The 18,494-nt window shown below is 31.5% G+C and overlaps 4 protein-coding genes across 5 annotated transcripts in view; 2 read left to right on the top strand and 2 right to left on the bottom strand.

Moving 5' to 3' along the window:
- Positions 1-3,760, top strand: part of LOC107486570 (E3 ubiquitin-protein ligase At3g02290) — a 4,050-nt gene extending 290 nt beyond the window's left edge. The window contains exons 2-5 of the mRNA XM_016107123.3: positions 519-917; positions 1,253-1,682; positions 2,120-2,229; positions 3,494-3,760. Coding sequence (XP_015962609.1) covers positions 798-917; positions 1,253-1,682; positions 2,120-2,229; positions 3,494-3,520 — 687 coding nt within the window. The 5' untranslated portion in view covers positions 519-797 and the 3' untranslated portion in view covers positions 3,521-3,760. The remainder of the gene's footprint in view (positions 1-518; positions 918-1,252; positions 1,683-2,119; positions 2,230-3,493) is intronic.
- Positions 3,761-4,715: 955 nt separating this feature from the next.
- On the bottom strand, positions 4,716-7,703 carry LOC107486571 (uncharacterized). Its single transcript, XM_016107124.3, has 8 exons — positions 7,557-7,703; positions 6,671-6,835; positions 6,431-6,550; positions 6,266-6,309; positions 5,911-6,036; positions 5,611-5,695; positions 5,122-5,178; positions 4,716-5,009 (listed from the first exon to the last, which is right to left on the bottom strand). The coding sequence occupies exons 2-8, from the start codon at positions 6,812-6,814 to the stop codon at positions 4,932-4,934; spliced, it is 654 nt and encodes a 217-aa protein (XP_015962610.1). The 5' UTR covers positions 6,815-6,835; positions 7,557-7,703; the 3' UTR covers positions 4,716-4,931.
- Positions 7,704-8,899: 1,196 nt separating this feature from the next.
- On the top strand, positions 8,900-13,361 carry LOC107486572 (uncharacterized). The gene is made up of 9 exons (XM_016107126.3): positions 8,900-9,066; positions 9,627-9,900; positions 10,329-10,522; positions 10,603-10,650; positions 10,785-10,857; positions 11,076-11,247; positions 11,788-12,219; positions 12,304-12,495; positions 13,034-13,361. Exons 2-9 carry the CDS (start codon positions 9,648-9,650, stop codon positions 13,092-13,094), a joined length of 1,425 nt encoding a protein of 474 aa, XP_015962612.1. The 5' UTR covers positions 8,900-9,066; positions 9,627-9,647; the 3' UTR covers positions 13,095-13,361.
- A 1,105-nt stretch (positions 13,362-14,466) lies between these two features.
- Positions 14,467-18,494, bottom strand: part of LOC107486575 (truncated transcription factor CAULIFLOWER A) — a 12,395-nt gene continuing 8,367 nt past the window's right edge. For both annotated transcript variants that reach the window (XM_052260961.1, XM_052260963.1), the window contains exons 4-9: positions 18,432-18,494; positions 17,469-17,568; positions 17,110-17,151; positions 16,612-16,653; positions 16,386-16,522; positions 14,467-14,883 (exon numbers count right to left, since the gene is read on the bottom strand). The exon at positions 18,432-18,494 is cut by the window's right edge and continues 1 nt beyond it. In XM_052260961.1, the coding sequence (XP_052116921.1) occupies positions 14,790-14,883; positions 16,386-16,522; positions 16,612-16,653; positions 17,110-17,151; positions 17,469-17,568; positions 18,432-18,494 (478 nt within the window). In that variant the 3' untranslated portion in view covers positions 14,467-14,789. The remainder of the gene's footprint in view (positions 14,884-16,385; positions 16,523-16,611; positions 16,654-17,109; positions 17,152-17,468; positions 17,569-18,431) is intronic.

Below are 18,494 nucleotides of genomic sequence, written 5' to 3'. Positions count from 1 at the left end.
GAATTGCGTGCTATTTTATTTGTTTTCTTATTATTTTTTATGATTCTAATTAAGGATTAAAAAAAAGTCATGGTGTGCTTGTTTTGGTTGTATTGTGTTATGTTAATCTGTTATGATTGTGATTTTCCAGCTGAAAGGAAAGCTATGATCGTTATTTTTTGTTGGTTGATGTTCTAGCATAGCTTAACACTGAAGTAAAGAACAGAATTTTTTCCATTGTTTGAAGGAACATTATATACAAAATTAGAGTTTTTCTTTTAAGTGCTCATTGTATGTAATTTTTCTTTCTTCCAGTTTTATTTTATCAAAGGGAACATGACTTTTTTTTATGCTGTTTTGCACCATTGAATTTAGTTTATTGCTGCTTTGGATTTGGAGCATGTGGATTAGCTGCATTGCTCATAATCTCGGTTATTTTGATTGGTCAAATTGCATGAATGACAACTTATACTACAACATTACCTTTATTTCCTTTCTGTTCCAGTGATTTTTATGCAATTTTTTGGTTTATTCTACAGGTGATCAAGAGAAGAAGAGTTTGCTTATCCATATTGTAGATCCTCTTAACAGAAGAGGGAGGGTACTGGTTTGCGGAGGCATTTGGACTTCTGCGGGCTTAGAATCCTCTCTCCTTTGTGTATTTATTTGTGAATTCATAGCTGCTGCTGTTGGAGGTTCCTTTCCTCAAGGGGTGCGTGTAGCAGCATCAGTGTTTGGTGACCTTGTTTCAATTGATAATTTGGAGGAAATTTCAAGTTAAAAGAGAGAAAAAGATATTGACTATTGAGACTGGAATAATGGGTTCTGTTTGTTGTTGTTTGAGTGTTAATGATTTTGAAGATTATATGAATCCAAATAGTCCTGTATATAGGAACTGTGGGTGCCTCAGTTCCGTCTTACAGAACTTTTTGAATGCGGTATGTCTCAGAATCAAATCTCCTCTTTTGTACATTTGCATTGTCTCTACTACTTCCTTGTAATGTTAGTCAAAGTTATACCTAAACTTGGAGAGATTGCTTAAGTTTTCCTCTTTAATGTTCTAGTTTTTAGTAGCACCACTCTTGAAATAATGTATTAAGTTGCTCTGCAGTAAATTGATTGTATTGGTTGACATTCACATTAATATGCACTAGTGAGATATGAAGAATATTTAGAACTAAATCCATTTTTCAGGATAATTTATCTTTGAAATTGACGAGACCTGTACTCCATAATATACTATAACATTTTTCTTATCTACCTCAAATTTCAGTATGCATCAATATTCCGTAGAGGGGAAATGCAGGCAATTCCTTCATCTATACAGGGGGCAGCATCTATGACTACCACAGCATCACTTGATAATTCTCTATCTGACATGTACCGCTCTCCTCCAAGGCCAATGCCTTATGATGCAGACCCAAGGCATTTCCGCTCTCAGCATGATAGACTAGTTTCACGACGTGATAAGGGTTCAAGTCATGTGAATGATGAGGCAGAACCTCTAAGAAGTGATCTAGATGAGGATGACCAACAATCTTTAACTTCAAGCAACAAGTGGCATGAACGTGCCAGTGAAGATGGATCCAAAGAATACCATTCTAAGTCTTTAACAAGGCTTTCATCAGCAAAACCTACCACTGGAGTTGGACTTGTCTATTCGTCCTCAGAAGAGGAGGATTGCTGTCCAACTTGTCTTGAAGGTATATGTTTGAAACTTATAATCATATCTTAACTGGAAGACCTCGTGATGATGAGACTTATTTGGCATGTGCATTGACTCATACCAAGAAGTGTGGAAGTATTTATTTATTTTGCATACTTCTAGTAGATGATGTCTCGAGATTGCATCTTATATTATTTCCCTCATTTTTCTTTTTCAGTGCCCTTTAATGAGCTTATCTCAAAAATAGAAACTCAGAAATTTACATATAATGCAACTTTGGCTTATAAAATCAGAATATAAGCTTAGCACAGGAACCTAGGAGATCAAATTTTAAATTCTGAATTATGATTATTTGTAGTGCTTATAAAAATTCTAATCTACAGACAAAAGTTTGTTAATGCCCGGAAACACCTTATTAAGAGGCTATGACCTTCTATAGATTCTTATATTTCTGAAATCTTCTTTATCATGCAGAATATACTGAAGAGAATCCGAAGATAGTGACAAAATGCTCTCATCATTTTCATCTTGGTTGCATTTATGAGTGGATGGAGAGAAGTGACACCTGTCCAGTTTGTGGAAAGGTAATAGTTTCAGTTAGCGCTTAACTAATTTTTTTTTGTTTGAAATGGATATTAGCTCATCAGCAGTTGGTGTGTAGACCACATCAAAATCAGAGGGACGAGAGTGGGACTTAACCAGTCTGCTTTACTGGAAACCAGTCTCTGGTTTGTTTCTTTACTTAAACTGTATTGCGCTGTGAAGTGGTATGAACCAACCAGTTCGTTACAGATTGGGAAACATGTCCAATCTACTAGTCCCGATGGCTTGGTGTGCTGTCATGTCATGTTGACATGTCACCACTTGGTTTGAAGATTTCAGTTTGAGATCTGTACAAGTGCAAAGCTTGGATTCACATAACTGATTGGCATGGTAGCATAGCAAACATCTGGCTATGAACTACGAAGCTTTCTTGTTGAGAATACTAGGTCGGTAGTTGGTATCTGTGCCATGCATGTACAATATACGGTAAGGTATAAAAACTAGAGTATATAAATAATAAATGATAGTAGGTTCCAGTGCCTTACAGTTTGCTTTTTTTCAAGCAAAGAGTGAAAGTGAAACTCAGTTTGGCTGTTAATAAGTCCACAGCTATACTTCTACACTGTCAAACATTTGTGGTAAAAAATTATTTTCACCAGGATTGATAAATAATAACTACTACAACAGAAGGTATTTCTTTGTTTAGATTGGATTAATTACATGAACCAAGTAATGTCATTGTGTTCTATCAATATCCAAAATTCCAGAAAGTCCATTTTGACCAAGGTCTTCATTCTACTTGAATTTGTTTGTTCTTCCTGTACCTCTGTTTATACTATCCTCCATGTGATCAACCCTTTTTAGTATGGCCTCTCATTGGCCTATAATGGCCTTATCCTCTAGATCTTGTAATCTTTTCCTCAATGGAAATTGCTTCAAATTTTTCAATTTTTAGATTTGCTAAACATTTATTATTAAAAATATTACTCTGTTGGAGTGGTTTGTGAGAGTTGAAATTCGAGGTAGGTTGAAGCATTCAGAACTGAGTGCCTGTAAGCTCTCTCTGACTTGACTTCCACTCAGTTTGCATTTACATTGTGTTTTATGTGTGATATTGCATGCTTGTGCTTTTGAGCAGCTTGGTGCTAATAATTTCTTGCAATTTACACACAATCATTTAAAACTATACCACAATAAATGATATCTTGCAGTTTAATCATATTTATTTTACAGTTGAAATTGGAGTTCATTGAATTATGATAGTTGTCTGTTTTACTTTTTATTTGTTTCTGTTGACATGTGTAGGTGATGGTATTTGATGAAACGACGTAATCTTGAGTTAAAAGTTTTGTGTCGTAGATGAAGCCAGCAACAAAGGAAAGCAAAGATACAAATACAAATTATAGACATTGTGAATACTTCAGATTAAGCCTTGTCATGTACATAAGTATATATACGAGTTTGCTTAACCATTATTGAGTTCAATATCATCCATGTTTCTATTGCCAAAACTTATTATGAGGAAAAAGGATAAGGCAATTTTAGATGGAAACTTTCTCATGGTTTCAACAATTTTTCCTTTCAAGAATTTCTTTTCTTCTCTTTTTCTTTGATACTAGTGCTCTTACAATTTTACATTTGACCAATGATGCATTTTGCAGATAAAATGAACTCTGCAAATTTCATGGATAAGTTTGATGGCTATACATGAAGTTTATCCATAAAACTTCTACCCATTTTTTACCTTTGGTGAAATGAGTATATTAAACTAGTAACAACTGCTACTTGGTTTGGATCAATTAAAACAAATTTGAAAGCAAAAGTTCATGATCATGTAAGCTAATGCTTTCTTAATAGAAATTTCAAATCCTGTCCCCCCAAAAAAGAGAGAGAAATTTCAAATAAACAAACTTCAGTTGCCAGTAGTTTCAATTCAAATATTTTCTTAAACAACGAATTAATAGCTTACTTTTCAATTACGGTTGTACTTTTGTGCCTTCCAAATTACAAACCAAAGGAGCAATAATCATCTTCTTTAAATACTTGTATAGTTGTTATACATGCAATATAAACAAAGATGAAAACATGTGCACCCAAGTTAGATACATATTATGCAAAGACAAAGTGGGAAACAACTCTAGCCAAGGACAATGTAACGTTAATGAAGTGCCTTACTTAAAAATATCCTTTGTTTCTTGTAAATTGAACGAAAACTTCAGTATTTCTTATTAACTGTACCTTTTTATTTTAAGGTTAAGAACTCAGAACATCATTAGTTGTAAATTGAATGAATTCAATCATAACTTAAAAATGTCAATAACCATTAGCTTATAAGTGTTTAATTCAGATGGTAAAAAACCCTGTCATTTAAAGAAGACGAGTTTAAATGACACCTTTTTGTAGTAAAAAAAGTACTGCATCATCAAAATGCTGCAAGGGAAACTTCTTGACTGAAAAGTGAATGTAAAATTTAAGCAATAAAACCAAACATGTGACAACTTTTGGTGTAGGACACAACTCACAAGTATAGTGTGCATTCAATTACATACCAGCAAAGACATGATCATTCACTTTGTTATTAATAGTTGTAACTTGTAAGGAATGATTTACAATGGAGAAGAGATAAGATGGAATGTTTTCATATTTGGTACAGTAGAGTATAGATCGCATGTTACAGACCAACGTATTATTTGCAAGAACAAGGTTGTGTATGACAAAATGGGAAAGTTCATAACTGAGAAGTTTAACTTGTAGCAACTTCAAAAGCTCTCAGAAAGACCTCAGGGGGTTGAGCACCACTCAGCTTGTGATTCCCATTAATCTGCAAAATATGATTCAAATGAGTCAATTTGCTCGAAAGTGGCGATGATGAGAATGATGAGTGATGACCCTTTGTAATCTTAACAAACTGACTTGGATTTCTATACACTCACCACATAATATGGAACTCCTCCAATGTTACATGAGTATGTTCTGAGTTCATCCTCAACCTATGTAGAGACATGGAATAGAAAGCAAGATCAGTTGCCACGAAATCTTGTATAATTTGCAAAGTCGTTCATGAAAACTACAAGAATGTGCAATCTAACACAGTTGCAAGACTTAAGGGTGTGTTTGGTTTCTGTGTCCTATTTTAGGAACTTGCGAAGGAAAAAAATGGAAACAAAAAACATAATAGTATCGTATTCATGGTTTTCACTATTTTTTTCTTTTTCATAAAATCCTAAAAACATAATACAATGAAAATGAAAACTGGAACAAGGCCTTAAGTTTTTTAATGTTTTAACAAAAACAAGGCACATTAAGCATTTGGAAGTTAGAACCTCGAACACCTAATAACCGAAGTATCATAAATGGAATATATTTTGGCAATACCCTGAATCTAAATCAAGCATGAGTGAGTTTGATTATAGAAAGGTTACCTCCTTCAATCCATTGTTGGGGTTCCTAAGAAAGTCTTCTGCACCTTCTACACCAACCTTTGCAGCACATTCCAGAAGAAAGTTCCTGCATCCATATAGTGTTAAGGGTATTCATACTGATGGACAACCCTTTGAAGCAGTACTAGTTCTTAAGGAGTCTACAATGGCTTAAGCTATATAGACAAAGTTCCATTAGCTTATGTGAATTGAGCTTGCAACAAAATAGATCAACACATAAACACATACTATCCAACATTAACTTCTGTGACTTAATTGATCTCACAACAAAAATACACTTACTGGTCACCAATGTATTTTCCTTGAGTGAAATAGCCAAGGCAAAGTTCTTCCACAAGAGCATGTTGCTTGTCAAGACCCTGTTGTCCTGCAAAATATATAAGCCTGTGGCTGTCCATAGTGTTTCCCCTGTGAAAAGTTATGACAATGTTATTAGTTCTTAAACCTCACTGATGAATTAAGAATGTTAGATATGCTTATTCTTCTTTGTACTTTGAGCTGACTCAATCCCCTTCACCATTGAATGAGGGGTGAGACCCGTTTGATTTGATTCTCGCATCTTATCTAATGCTAATGGCGAAAGAGAAAGAGTCAGCTCTTGTATTTTATCCATTGATGCATTGTATCTTAATCTTACGTGAGTCCAGACATGCTATATTCTAGACCAACATTCCTGAAGACCTGCCAAATACCGAAATTGGCACAATGGTTTTTTATCAAAAACTTTATGATCAGATGAATTATAAACAATTTGAACAATTATAAGAAATTTGGTTCAAAGTGCGATTAACAAAGTAAAAACCTCTGACATCCGTGCCGCCATCTGTTCAGATCGTGATCCGAACTTTCTTATGTAATACTCCTTCTTGTCAATGCCTTCTTTAGGGGCATTAGAATCAAGTTGAAAGGGATGCCATCTTAGCTGCACATCCAGTAAAAGTGTGAAAAACAATAAACTAACAAAGACAACCCAAAGACATTCCCTTGATACAAGCATGCACCAGACACGCTCGCGCGCACGCATGCAGAGGTAGTCTTATACCTCAAAGTTGTATTTCTCGTTAGATGCGGCTATGGCTTTGTCTAGATTCTTTTTGCCAACAAAGCACCATGGGCATACAGTATCAGAGCTAATGTCAACTCTCACAATCTTCTTTTCAGCATTGCTGCTATGCGCTGCAGCCATGATCCTACTGTATCTGCAGTTCTGCATTAAGTTTTTGGGGATTAGAATGTGACCACATTATAATCTAAGGATGATAAGTTAGGTATTCAAAGAACTTTTCTACTACTTCATCCATAGCCCCTTTGAACAGTTTGGATCTTACAATAGAATTCCCCAACTATTTTGTTAAATAAATCACTAATTTGCATATAATCAAGTATATAGTATAAAAAGCAACTAAGCTACATCAAAATCAAATTTTGACTTCCATAGAGTTAAAACCACACTCTGATTTATCTAACCCTGAATTTCTATTCGAAAAACTCTTGGGGCAAGTAATTTTTAGTACTTTTGACCATCATTTAACTATCATAAATACTAAATTATCTTTAACAAAATAAATTTTATCAATTCATGTGTTCAAACTCTAAAAAATGATTTATGTGTGCAAATTTTGACAAAAAATAAGTGTAAACTATATATTTTTTGTGTGCAAAATTTCTGTAAATGAGTGCAAATTATTACTGGCCAAGTGTCAATAAAAAATGATAATATTTGCTTGCTATGTACTCTTTTTATTCCGGCGAATATCACCAAGAAGTGCCCCAAACGAATTTCATGATTCGAATGATTCACAAACAACAGAACACCATTCAAAACAGAAAAAGAAAAGAAAAAAGAAGGACCTTTGGGCTTAAACATAACAGAATTATGATGCAAATGATCAAAATGAAAAACCCACTTGAAATAAATGAAAGAATACCTTGAAGGGTAGGAGTAGGAGTGTTCTAAAGCTTAGAGAGGGAGAAGCAGCTCCAAAGTTTAAAACTTTTGCCAGGATTCAGAGCGATATTGGAATTGAATTTGAAATTTTGCTTCAGCTTTTGATGACAGTTATATACATTAACGTGAATTCTTATTTTATGTTGTCCTTTTTATTCATGACTTTTCCGAAGGTGCTGTAAAGTCGTCGTTTGAGGTTGACTTCTTCACCTACCGCCACACAAATATCTCAACAAAAAATAAAAAAAAAGTAGTTTTTAAGAAAAAAATTACTTAGCTGATAAAAATAGTATGTGTTGACAATTGACTATTTTAAAAAATAAATGACATTTGTAGAACTTGAAGTTTTTTTTAGTCATTGGATGATGAAAAATTATTGAATTGTGAGTTGTGACTTAAAAGTTTTTCTTTTTGTCAAGTAAATCAAGATAATTGCATATTAAAAATTAATTATCGATTAAAAATAATAAAATATATATTAAAATAAGTTAAATAATAAATATATATAAATTAATTTGATAATTAATTTTTTTATGGATATAATATTTTTATTGTTAATAATAACATAAAATAATCCAAATATCTACTATTAATTAAGATAAATTATACTCTTGTTTTGATTAATTAACCACTAATGTGGAAGAATCTTAGCAGAGTCAAAGAATCTTAAGGCATTGTTTGGATGTAGGATAGAAAATAAGAAGAAGAAAAATAAGAGGAAGAAAAATGAGAGGAAAGAAAATAAAAAAAAGTTGATAAAAAAAAGAAAATTATATCAGAATAAAATTATTTTAATAACCTTATTNNTTAAAACTAGAAAAAATATAAGAGATGGTTTTCAAATTTAAAAAGAAGTGAAATAAAAAATTTTGATTTTTTTATTAAAGAGAAGATAAATCTGTAATTATATTATTATTTCTTCCTCTTTTACTGATTTTCATCTCACCTCCATTTTTTTTTTCTCTTTATTTTCTTAGACGAACCAAACAATGAAAATTTTGATTTTTCATCCATTTTCTTTTCCTATATTTTTTTTCCCATATTCTTTTGAAACAAACATAGTGTAAGGAAAAGTGGGGAAAGAAATCTTGTGATATAAGCAAACAAAAAGGAGAAAAATAAAAAATGGATGCATCCATTACCAAATGAATATATAATTATGAAATGGATGCATGCATTTTATTTCACCATTCACATGCTTCCTTAGTTCCTTGACAAAAAGGGCAAAATAAAAAATATCTTTTTTAAAAAAGAGTAAAATAGAAATAATAAATTAATATAAATTATGTAATCTAGAAAATTCTTATATTCGTGAGGCTTTTGTTCTGAGAGGTTTTGATCAATAACCGGAAAACCATTCTATTTTTCCTCCCAAACTTGCGACACTTGTTTACGCTGTAACCTCTCTTCCCATTAATTCTTTCAAATTCTAAATTCATTTTCTTCCTTCCTTTCCATTCAACTCTTCTTCTCATTCTCATTCGTCCAAGGTATGTTATTATGCTTCTCTCTCTTTCTCAAACTAAGCTTCGATGTAAAGCAATGATCTTTGATATTATGACCCACCCCCATTTCCCAAAACTTCAACTTTCTTCGTCCCAATAGCTTTACTTCATAGCTGGTTTCATATTTTTTACTTAATCATGAAATTCCATGAAAAAAATTGTTTTTTTTTGGGCACCAGTGCTTGTGTTTTTATGCTGCGTAATAATTGAAGCAGAATTTTGTTTTTTTGGTCAATGTTTACATAAATTTAACTGATAGGTAATGAAGAATGAATTTTGGGATATAATTTCAGCATTGGCCTAGCTTGTGTGTTGCTTTAATTTAAGCATTGAATTTATCATTTGTTCTACAACCTTTATTTCTGGTGTCTATGCAAAGGCATGTTTAGAAAAGGTTAATTTTCGGTATATAACCGGCTTTTTTTATTTCGCCGCAAAAGACCTGTCAAAATTAGTTAATTTCAGCATACACTAAGTGTATTTATACTAATTGATTGCAATTTATGATTATTGATGGAAATGTTATCTTCATTTTGTATTGTTAGGATCTATAAGGAGACCAAGCTATGGATGTTGATAATATCTTTGGCACCATTAAACCTGTGAATGTTGCAAGGAAGAGTGCCATATATGTTTGGGGATACAATCAATCAGGGCAAACTGGAAGAAAGGGGAGAGAGGAGCAGTTGAGGATTCCGAAACAGCTGCCTCCTGCGCTTTTTGGATGTACAGCAGGTACCAATGCGCGCTGGTTGGACGTTGCTTGTGGTCGCGAGCATACAGCAGCAATTGCCTCTGATGGCTCACTTTTCACCTGGGGTGTGCACTCATTACACATTGTTTGTTTTACCAATTGATTGGATTGTGCATTCGTTTCTATAGCCATGTTTCAAAATAAAGGAACTAAAAGTATTTTAATTTTGGGATTGGATTTATTTTTCTAGGAAAAACTTGCCTTATCGGGAGGCCAGTAATTGCAATTGATGAGTAATCAATAAGCTATGAATGTTAACAAAAACACTAAGCTTTATTCTGCTAGGATTGTATAACGGCTACATGCATCAGTCAATGACATATTGTTCTATTGTAAAACTGGAACAGTTTGCATAAAAATCATGCATCTTTAGAAGAACTTGTTTTCATGATTGACAATTTTAACTATTGTTGGTTTGCTGTTTGCAATGTTTCTTACTTTAAATGTTCAAGAGGTGATAAGAGGCTAACACTACGCATATGATGTTTTCCAGGGGCTAATGACTTTGGTCAACTCGGTGATGGAACTGAGGAGCGAAGGAAATATCCAAAGAAAGTGAAGCAATTAGAGTCAGAGTTCGTAAAATCTGTGTCCTGCGGAGCACATTGTTCTGCTTGCATTGCAGAGCCTCGTGAAAATGATGGTACCATTTCAACTGGGAGGCTCTGGATTTGGGGACAAAATCAGGTAATACCTATATAACTTTGAATAGTTGTTCGTAATATATTACTAATTCATAATCATCATCATCTGCTTGTTTATTCCAGGGATCAAATCTTCCTAGATTATTCTGGGGGGCCTTCAAACCTAATACAGTAAGTATAAATGTCTAAAGAGATTGATATAAATATTTCATCCGTAGAAATCGTGCAGGATTTATTGTATTTCCCCTAATTGTTTTATAATTTGCTTACCTTCTGTTTTTTCGTTCATATGATCATATTTGCAGATTATTCGTGAAGTGTCTTGTGGAGCTGTCCATGTGGTTGCTTTATCTGAGGAAGGCCTGCTACAAGCTTGGGGTGATTCAATATCACATTTCTCAACTCTCTTCTTAGAAATTCACTTTTGTTTATGTTTGTAAATTTCATGTCAATGAAGTGATCATTGCATGTATAGAGATGACATGGTTGTAGCCTTTTACTAAGTATTGAATGTAGGAACATAAATTTGAGTGTTCACAAAGTGGATTTCTCGCCGGTCTACTAATCAGGGTTTTCTCACTGTTTCCCTAAACCAGGCTATAATGAGTATGGTCAACTTGGTCGAGGTGTCACTTGTGAAGGACTACAGGGGGCCCGTATTATAAGTTCTTACGCTAAGTTTCTTGATGAAGCCCCCGAGCTTGTAAAGATTACCAAAGTGTCATGCGGGGAGTACCACACTGCGGCCATTTCTGATAAGGGCGAGGTGTAAGTGATTTGAAGGAATTTCTAGATGGAGATAGTTATAAATTTAAGCATGAGAATTGTGGTTTTCCGCATGACACATTAGGGAATCTCACATCAGGAGACAAGATTCAATGGAAATGCTGCATATATTATGCAAGTTTCTATTCCCTTGGCTTAGTTATACCATGAGAAATTAAAGTTGAATGTAGTTATAGATTTGCAGGGCCAACCATGTTATGTCTATCTGTACCTGTTAGAGTTGTTTTGTTTTTGCTTTGAAAATGCTTGGAGCAATGTCTACTATTCTGCTAACATGCAGGCATGCTTTTTCTGAATCAATCTAATGTTTCTTCACCGATATACTAATTTTTTTTTTAAGTTCCTTGCTTCCCCCCGTTCTGTCTTTATGAATGTGCATAATTGCAGAACATACTTGATCTTTGTGTAGTTTCTTATGGTTGTTTGATAAATCGAGAAATACATTATCTGAATAATTATGAATGTTTGCCATCTTTGACGATATTTACTCGCATTTTTGTATTATTTCCTTCCACCTTTCAGTTACACATGGGGGCTAGGAAGCATGGGCCAGCTTGGACATTCTTCACTCCAGTATGGAGATAAAGAGTTACTGCCAAGGAGGGTGGTTTCCCTTGATGGTATTTTCATAAAGGATTTGGCATGCGGCGGTGTACACACGTGTGCTCTGACTCAGGAAGGGGCACTTTATGCTTGGGGTGGCGGTCAATCCGGGCAGTTAGGCCTTGGCCCCCAAACTGGGTTGTTCTCGTGCGTTGCTAATGACTCTCGTACATTTTTCCGGAACATCCCAGTTTTGGTTGTTCCAAAAGGCGTGAAGCTTGTCGCATGTGGACACTCCCACACGCTTATTTCAATGAGGGACGGTCGAATTCATGGATGGGGTTACAATAGTTACGGTCAGGCAGCCAACGAGAAATCTACATATGCTTGGTACCCGTCGCCTGTTGACTGGTACTGCATCTATCTGTAGCGTAAGTAAACTCCTCATTCTTCATGTCTGCATAGGTTTTTATGTGAAAAATTTCCAAATCACAGGTGTGTTGGGGAGGTCCGAAAACTAGCTGCTGGTGGGGGTCATTCAGCTGTATTGACTGATGCTTGTTCGTTAAAGGAGTTGTGTGAGTTTATACTCGCAGAGACTCTGACTTTATCTGATGCCGCCAAGGTTGAGGATATTGCATCCAGAACTGGATCAGATGCTTTGGCTCGCCTCTGCGTGAGACTCAGGTACGCTAAAGTATTTTGTGATGCCAAAATGAGAAGAACTACACAACTTGCTGGTGCTTATGTACCGTGCTAGGAGTCAAAATGTTTCTAAGCTATGCAAAACTGAACCTGAGGAGAGTTCTACTTGTCAATCATGTTTATGTTAGAACATCAATTTAGAAGTTATCTGTTAATATCTTTTTGGCTTCATTGACTTTGTTGTCCTTGACTTTATGAAACTTGAGTTCAAAATCCATTCATGATTGTGGGAAAAAAGAAGGCCCTCCATAATAATTGGTGACATTTATCCCTGCATTCCCTTTTTATCTATCATTGTTATTTTTTGCTGGTTCATCTTTGCATCAACATATCTGGATAAGAAAGAATGAGCATTTTTCTTGTACTGAGTTGTGGCTTTTCTAGTCAGTATTCTTCAGAAACTAAATGCTGTATCATGACATATTCAATTGCTTTTTTTTTTTTTTCCTTACACATTATTTGCTTTTGATGCTTCAATGGTGATTCACATGCTGATGTTATTGCAACTTCTTCATGGCAGAGAGTATATGCTTTCTGGTGGTCATCTTGAACAAGAGGAGGATGCTAAGAGTAAAGTTTGAAACAAATTGTTAATCATTATTTGTGCATTCTTGTAATGTAGTAGGTGTAATCATTATTTGAATGAAAGTAACTATGTAATCTTTAATGTTCATCGTTTCAATTGTAATCCAAATGAATAAGGAAGACAAATGAATGATGGATTAGCCTCTATTGTATTAAAGTAAATTGTAGCACTCAGAATCTCAGTTGTAGCTGAAAGCTTGGTTTTTTGTGCTTTTTACCAAAGAAAACCAAGAAGGCAAACAATAGTGATAAGTATTTTGTTAATGAAGATTATGATTTTTCAATTGTTCTTTATGGACTTTTATTTTTCTTTTGTTGCCATTTGTGTTGATTGGATTTAAAGGTGTCATACATATATTGCAATTTCATTAAGCATTCTCAAGATATGAATATTGGCAAAATTGTATGCAAATTTAAATGGGATAAATATTTAAATGTATATAACATTAGAATATTTAATATTATTAAAATGAATAAACACTCAAATTTGTCTCAGACGGATTTCAGATTGAACATTGATTTTTAACTCATTTTTATTCACTAATATGAATTACTCAGAAATTAGTTTTTTTTTTCGTTTTCAATTAAATTTTTAATATGAATGATAAACAAATAAATTTTTAATAAATTTCATTATAAGACAAATAAATTTTAAAAATTATCATTTTAAAACAAATTAGTCTGCATTTAAAACAACGGATAACCAATCTATTGGAGTTATTTCTTAAAGATTTTTAGAAATTAAATATTACTTTATCTAAAATTTTTTAAATTAAATTTCTAAACACCTATTGATGTATCCTGATTAGTAACTGCAAAATCATATAGTTTTACACAGTATAAGTAGAATAATTTTCCTTCAATCCTTTTACACTCATCCAACTCGATAAACAACAATGTAAAACATAAACGAGAGTCCTCAAACTGCATTTGGTTAGTGTCTTTAAGATATATAGATACATACACAAATACATAAAAATACATAAATTATGTCAATTTTATCTTCTTTAATAATTAATATACTTCATCATTACCACACTCAGTTAGGATAAAAATTGGTAATTTTAAAACTAATTAGAAATAAAAAAGTCAAATTTTGTGTTTTATGCATTATGTATCTGTCTCAATTTTAAAAAGAAACACTAAATACATGTATTTTGTGTGTATCGATGTACTACCGTATTCATCTAAATATTATTATTATTATTATTATTATTATTATTATTAGAAAACCAAAAAGAAAATATACTATGACAACAGCACAGAAATATATAACTTTTGACCTGCTCTTGGATAAAAATAAGGCCAGGGAATCCAAACACTTCCCTTTTTGGCACTAATATATATAGAGTAGTTAACAACATAATGTAATTATAATTGCTTGCTTTATTTGTGGACTAAAAATGTTTCAAATTTTATCACAACAATAATTTCTTGATTATATATTAATTGCTTGCTTCATCAGTGCACCAAGAGTGGTACAACATGTTTCATACAATAACCATAACCCTAATATATATACCTCAATAATGATCTTCTTGCTTAATATTCCTCATACCATATTAATTTCTAGATATGAAGATTACAGCTTATACAGCAAGTTCGAATTTAGCATTAGATTGATGAATGAATTAAACATTCATCATTATATATAACATAGCCAGGTCACATCACATAATAACATTTATAACTTAGCTTGTCAAATGTTGAAGCATCCATGGTGGGATTACAGTGCTGCCACCAGCACCATCTTGAGCTTCAGCTGTTTCTTCCAGTATTGTCCCACTGCACCACATTTTAATTAATTTAATTTTACCACTTCTTATACATACTTCTTCTATTTATTTTGTGGTCATGAAAATCATCACTTTATATCTTACATTGTATTTATTTTCCTTTCCATGTTCATTGAATTCTGATTAAATAATCTCAACTTTCTCTATGAAAATTTGTGGTACAAGAAAGAAAAATCTTGGTACCATTTGAAATTAGCTAGGAGCGTGAGACAGTTACAAGTTAAAAAGTCTTGGCTAATAAAAATATTATATTTATAGATATATTATTAATTTTACGATCAAAATTAAAATATATTAAATATTATTTTTTTATTGTAATTGAAATTAAATTTTTTTTTCTAAAATTAAAGAATTATCTCCTCTTTTTCTCTCTCTTTTCTTTATCTCTCTCATTTTTTTTCCATTTTATCTCTCTTATATATTATTATCAATGACTAATTACAAATTTAATAATCAAAATGTATAACATAATATTTTCTAATTACAATTAAAATTAAATTAAAATTGAAATTGAAATATAACTATACTATATTACTAATTTAACAACTAAAATGTATCACATAAAACTCTATCAATAAAATTAATATGAAATATTTTTTTCAAAAACTAATAAACTCTCTTCTTCCATCCTCTTAAATACCTCTCTTTCCTTTCCTATTTTTCTCTATCCTTTCCTTTCTGTATATAATTTATAATTTATATTTTATTTTACTAATTTGATAAACTAAAATATGTGATAAAATATTCTTTCATTATAAATAAAATAAAAATTTTCTTTTAAAATTAACAAAGTCTCACTCTCACTCTTTTTTTTTAATCTTTCTCTCTTTTCTCTCATTTTCTATCTCTCTCTAAATTTTTATTCTATAAAAAATAAAATTAACAAAATAATATTATTCAAATAAATTAATATACGATATTTTTATAAAAATAATTTTAAAAAATTTATATTTTTATAAACACTAGTTACTTTCTAAGTTATCTAACATCCTATTTAATTGATGAAATCTTAACTTAACTCCTCTCTAAACACTCTTAAATATCACAGTAACTTGTCCATAAAAAAGCTTAAGATAATTAAGAGATCAATGCAAATTTAATGCAACCTAGTCAAATAAGGAGGATCATGATAAATTTCACAATATTTGGTTTGCCCTAACCCAAATAGTGGTTTTCTTAAAATGGCTTCTTTTGATTTACCGGTGGATATTTCAATGTACCTTCCAGCATCGCACATATATATATACAGAAATATTTTTTATACTATTTTTTTGTATTTTTTTATAGTGTAAATTTTTCTTTTTATTTTTTTGTCAATTATTTTTAATTCTAAAGATAAAAATATAAAAAAATATACACTACTTGAACAATGTAGATAACATTCTTTATATATGTAATCATGATTCTAATTAAAATTTCATGTTAGAATAAATAAATGCATAATTAGAGAGAAGCAATAATAATTAATTACTTAATTAATTAATTAATTACCTGAGATTTAGACAAGGAACTAGTCTTTGTGGTGGTAGGTGATCTTGAGAAGACAAGTTGATGTTAGGTGTACTTTTTCCCAGAGTTTCAAGGCAGACTTGTGGACCTTCACTCATTGTCTTCTCTTTATCTTTCATCTACTCATCATAAATAATCTAATAAATTTATTGCTCTAACTTTTTTAAATAAATAATAAATAAAATATGTGCATGTGTGACTCTTCTACCTTCTTTGCTAACAAACTGTTTTGCTCCTGCAATTGCCTTGCCTGTCATTATGCAATATTCATTAATAATTATGTAATAATTAATAAATATTAAATAAGATAAATTCTATCTGTTCTTTTTATCTTTCTAACATTACCGTAAAATATTAACTAATAAATTCTAAACTTTATTATTTGAAAAGAAAAGTAAGAAACCTAGTAAGAAACCTTATATGCATGATGACTTGTAAAATTACATGATTACATCCATTAATTAATTTCATATAACTTGTTCCCTTTTGAAGGACAATACTACAAATAGAAACTATACTTCTACATATAACTTCTACAAATGTATTTTTAGGAATTTTTATATTTATTTGTTTTTCTACTCTTGACATGTCCTTGTCACACAGCATGAGTTTCAGTTCCTCAGTAGTAATATCAAAAATATTCTTTTCTGCAGTGTGTTCAATAATGCACTGAATAAGATTATTACCAAACAACACAAAACCTTACCCTTTTGTTCAGCTCCGAGATGGATTGATTCATGACTTGGTTCTGCAAAAAATCAAATCAAATTGACGATTCTGTTAAAGATCTGCTGAAAATTAAAAGAAGTTTACAAATATGCAAATCTTTTATTGTAATTTAAGATGCTGTTTTCTCAACTGTGTTATATATAGGTTAAAAAATTAGACACTAATTTATTTTGTCATTTGTATAAAATATATATTTGAATAAAAAAATTATATTAAAAATGTAAAATAATATATATTTATATACAATATAATAATTAATTTGGTGACTAATTTTTAATATTTTTATATAACTTTTGCTAAAGGTGAAAAATGGGAAGCAGTGTTCATGATCATCACCTTTCTTATTCGGATACGCTTTAGAGATGCATCAAGCTGCTGCTCCAAACTTTGAAGCTCTCTCAAACTCAAAGGGTCAAGATCATTTCCCACAAAATTCCTATATATATTGAAGGTTATATAATAACATAAATATTATTAGTACACCAAAATCAGTCATCAATATATTTGTATATAAATACATGTGTAGTTTAATTTATTTTTAATGTATATTTATATTCCAATATGTATTTTATATTGGTATTTGACTTTAATGACTGATTTTAATGTACACATATCATAATCGATATAATAAATATCATGCTAATAAAACTATGAAAGAATAAGAGAAGAAAAGATGAAGAACTTTTATGTATGTTGATTGATTGAATTGTAAATTATGAAGGTAAAACTAAATATACATAGAGCATTGGCCTACGAAAAATAAAAGTAAATAAAGATAAGATTAAAACAAATAAAAATAAGATAAAATAATAAAAGCTAAAATTGTAACTATTGAGCTGAATTTATGAACCGCAAGACTTCTTTATTATTGTCATGAGTTAAGGTAGAATAGTAATTTAATACATGCTTTTATTTTCACCATAATACACAGTGTTGGATTTAATTTGACACTCTCTAATCATCTAAGTCACTAGTAGTTTTGTTTGATTCCCACAGTGAAAGAGAAAAGTTTTTAATATAAAAATAATTTGTATCTAGATATATTAATTTAAGAAGTTATAAACAAAAGGGAACAGAACAAAAAATAGAGCCAAGACTTTTTCCCTCTTAACTTGCCGTAGAAAATTGGAATGAAGATTTTTGGGGGTGAAAAAAAATGTAAATTGCATACAATGAAATGATGTTCTTCTTCAGAATAATATAGAGAAATTTGTTCTTAAATTATATGTGCAATCATGTCATGTGTACATGTTAATTATCACATGAAGAAATTATCTAAGCTGGAACAAATTAAAGTACCTAATGTTCTTCTCTAATACTTCAATTTTGGCGGTGAGCTTGATGCATTCATAAGACCAGTTT

Source organism: Arachis duranensis, chromosome 4, assembly GCF_000817695.3.
Source record: "Arachis duranensis cultivar V14167 chromosome 4, aradu.V14167.gnm2.J7QH, whole genome shotgun sequence".
Taxonomy (NCBI): Eukaryota; Viridiplantae; Streptophyta; class Magnoliopsida; order Fabales; family Fabaceae; genus Arachis; species Arachis duranensis.
Note: the sequence above shows the minus strand (reverse complement) of the source record. Positions and strands in the feature narration are given on the sequence as shown.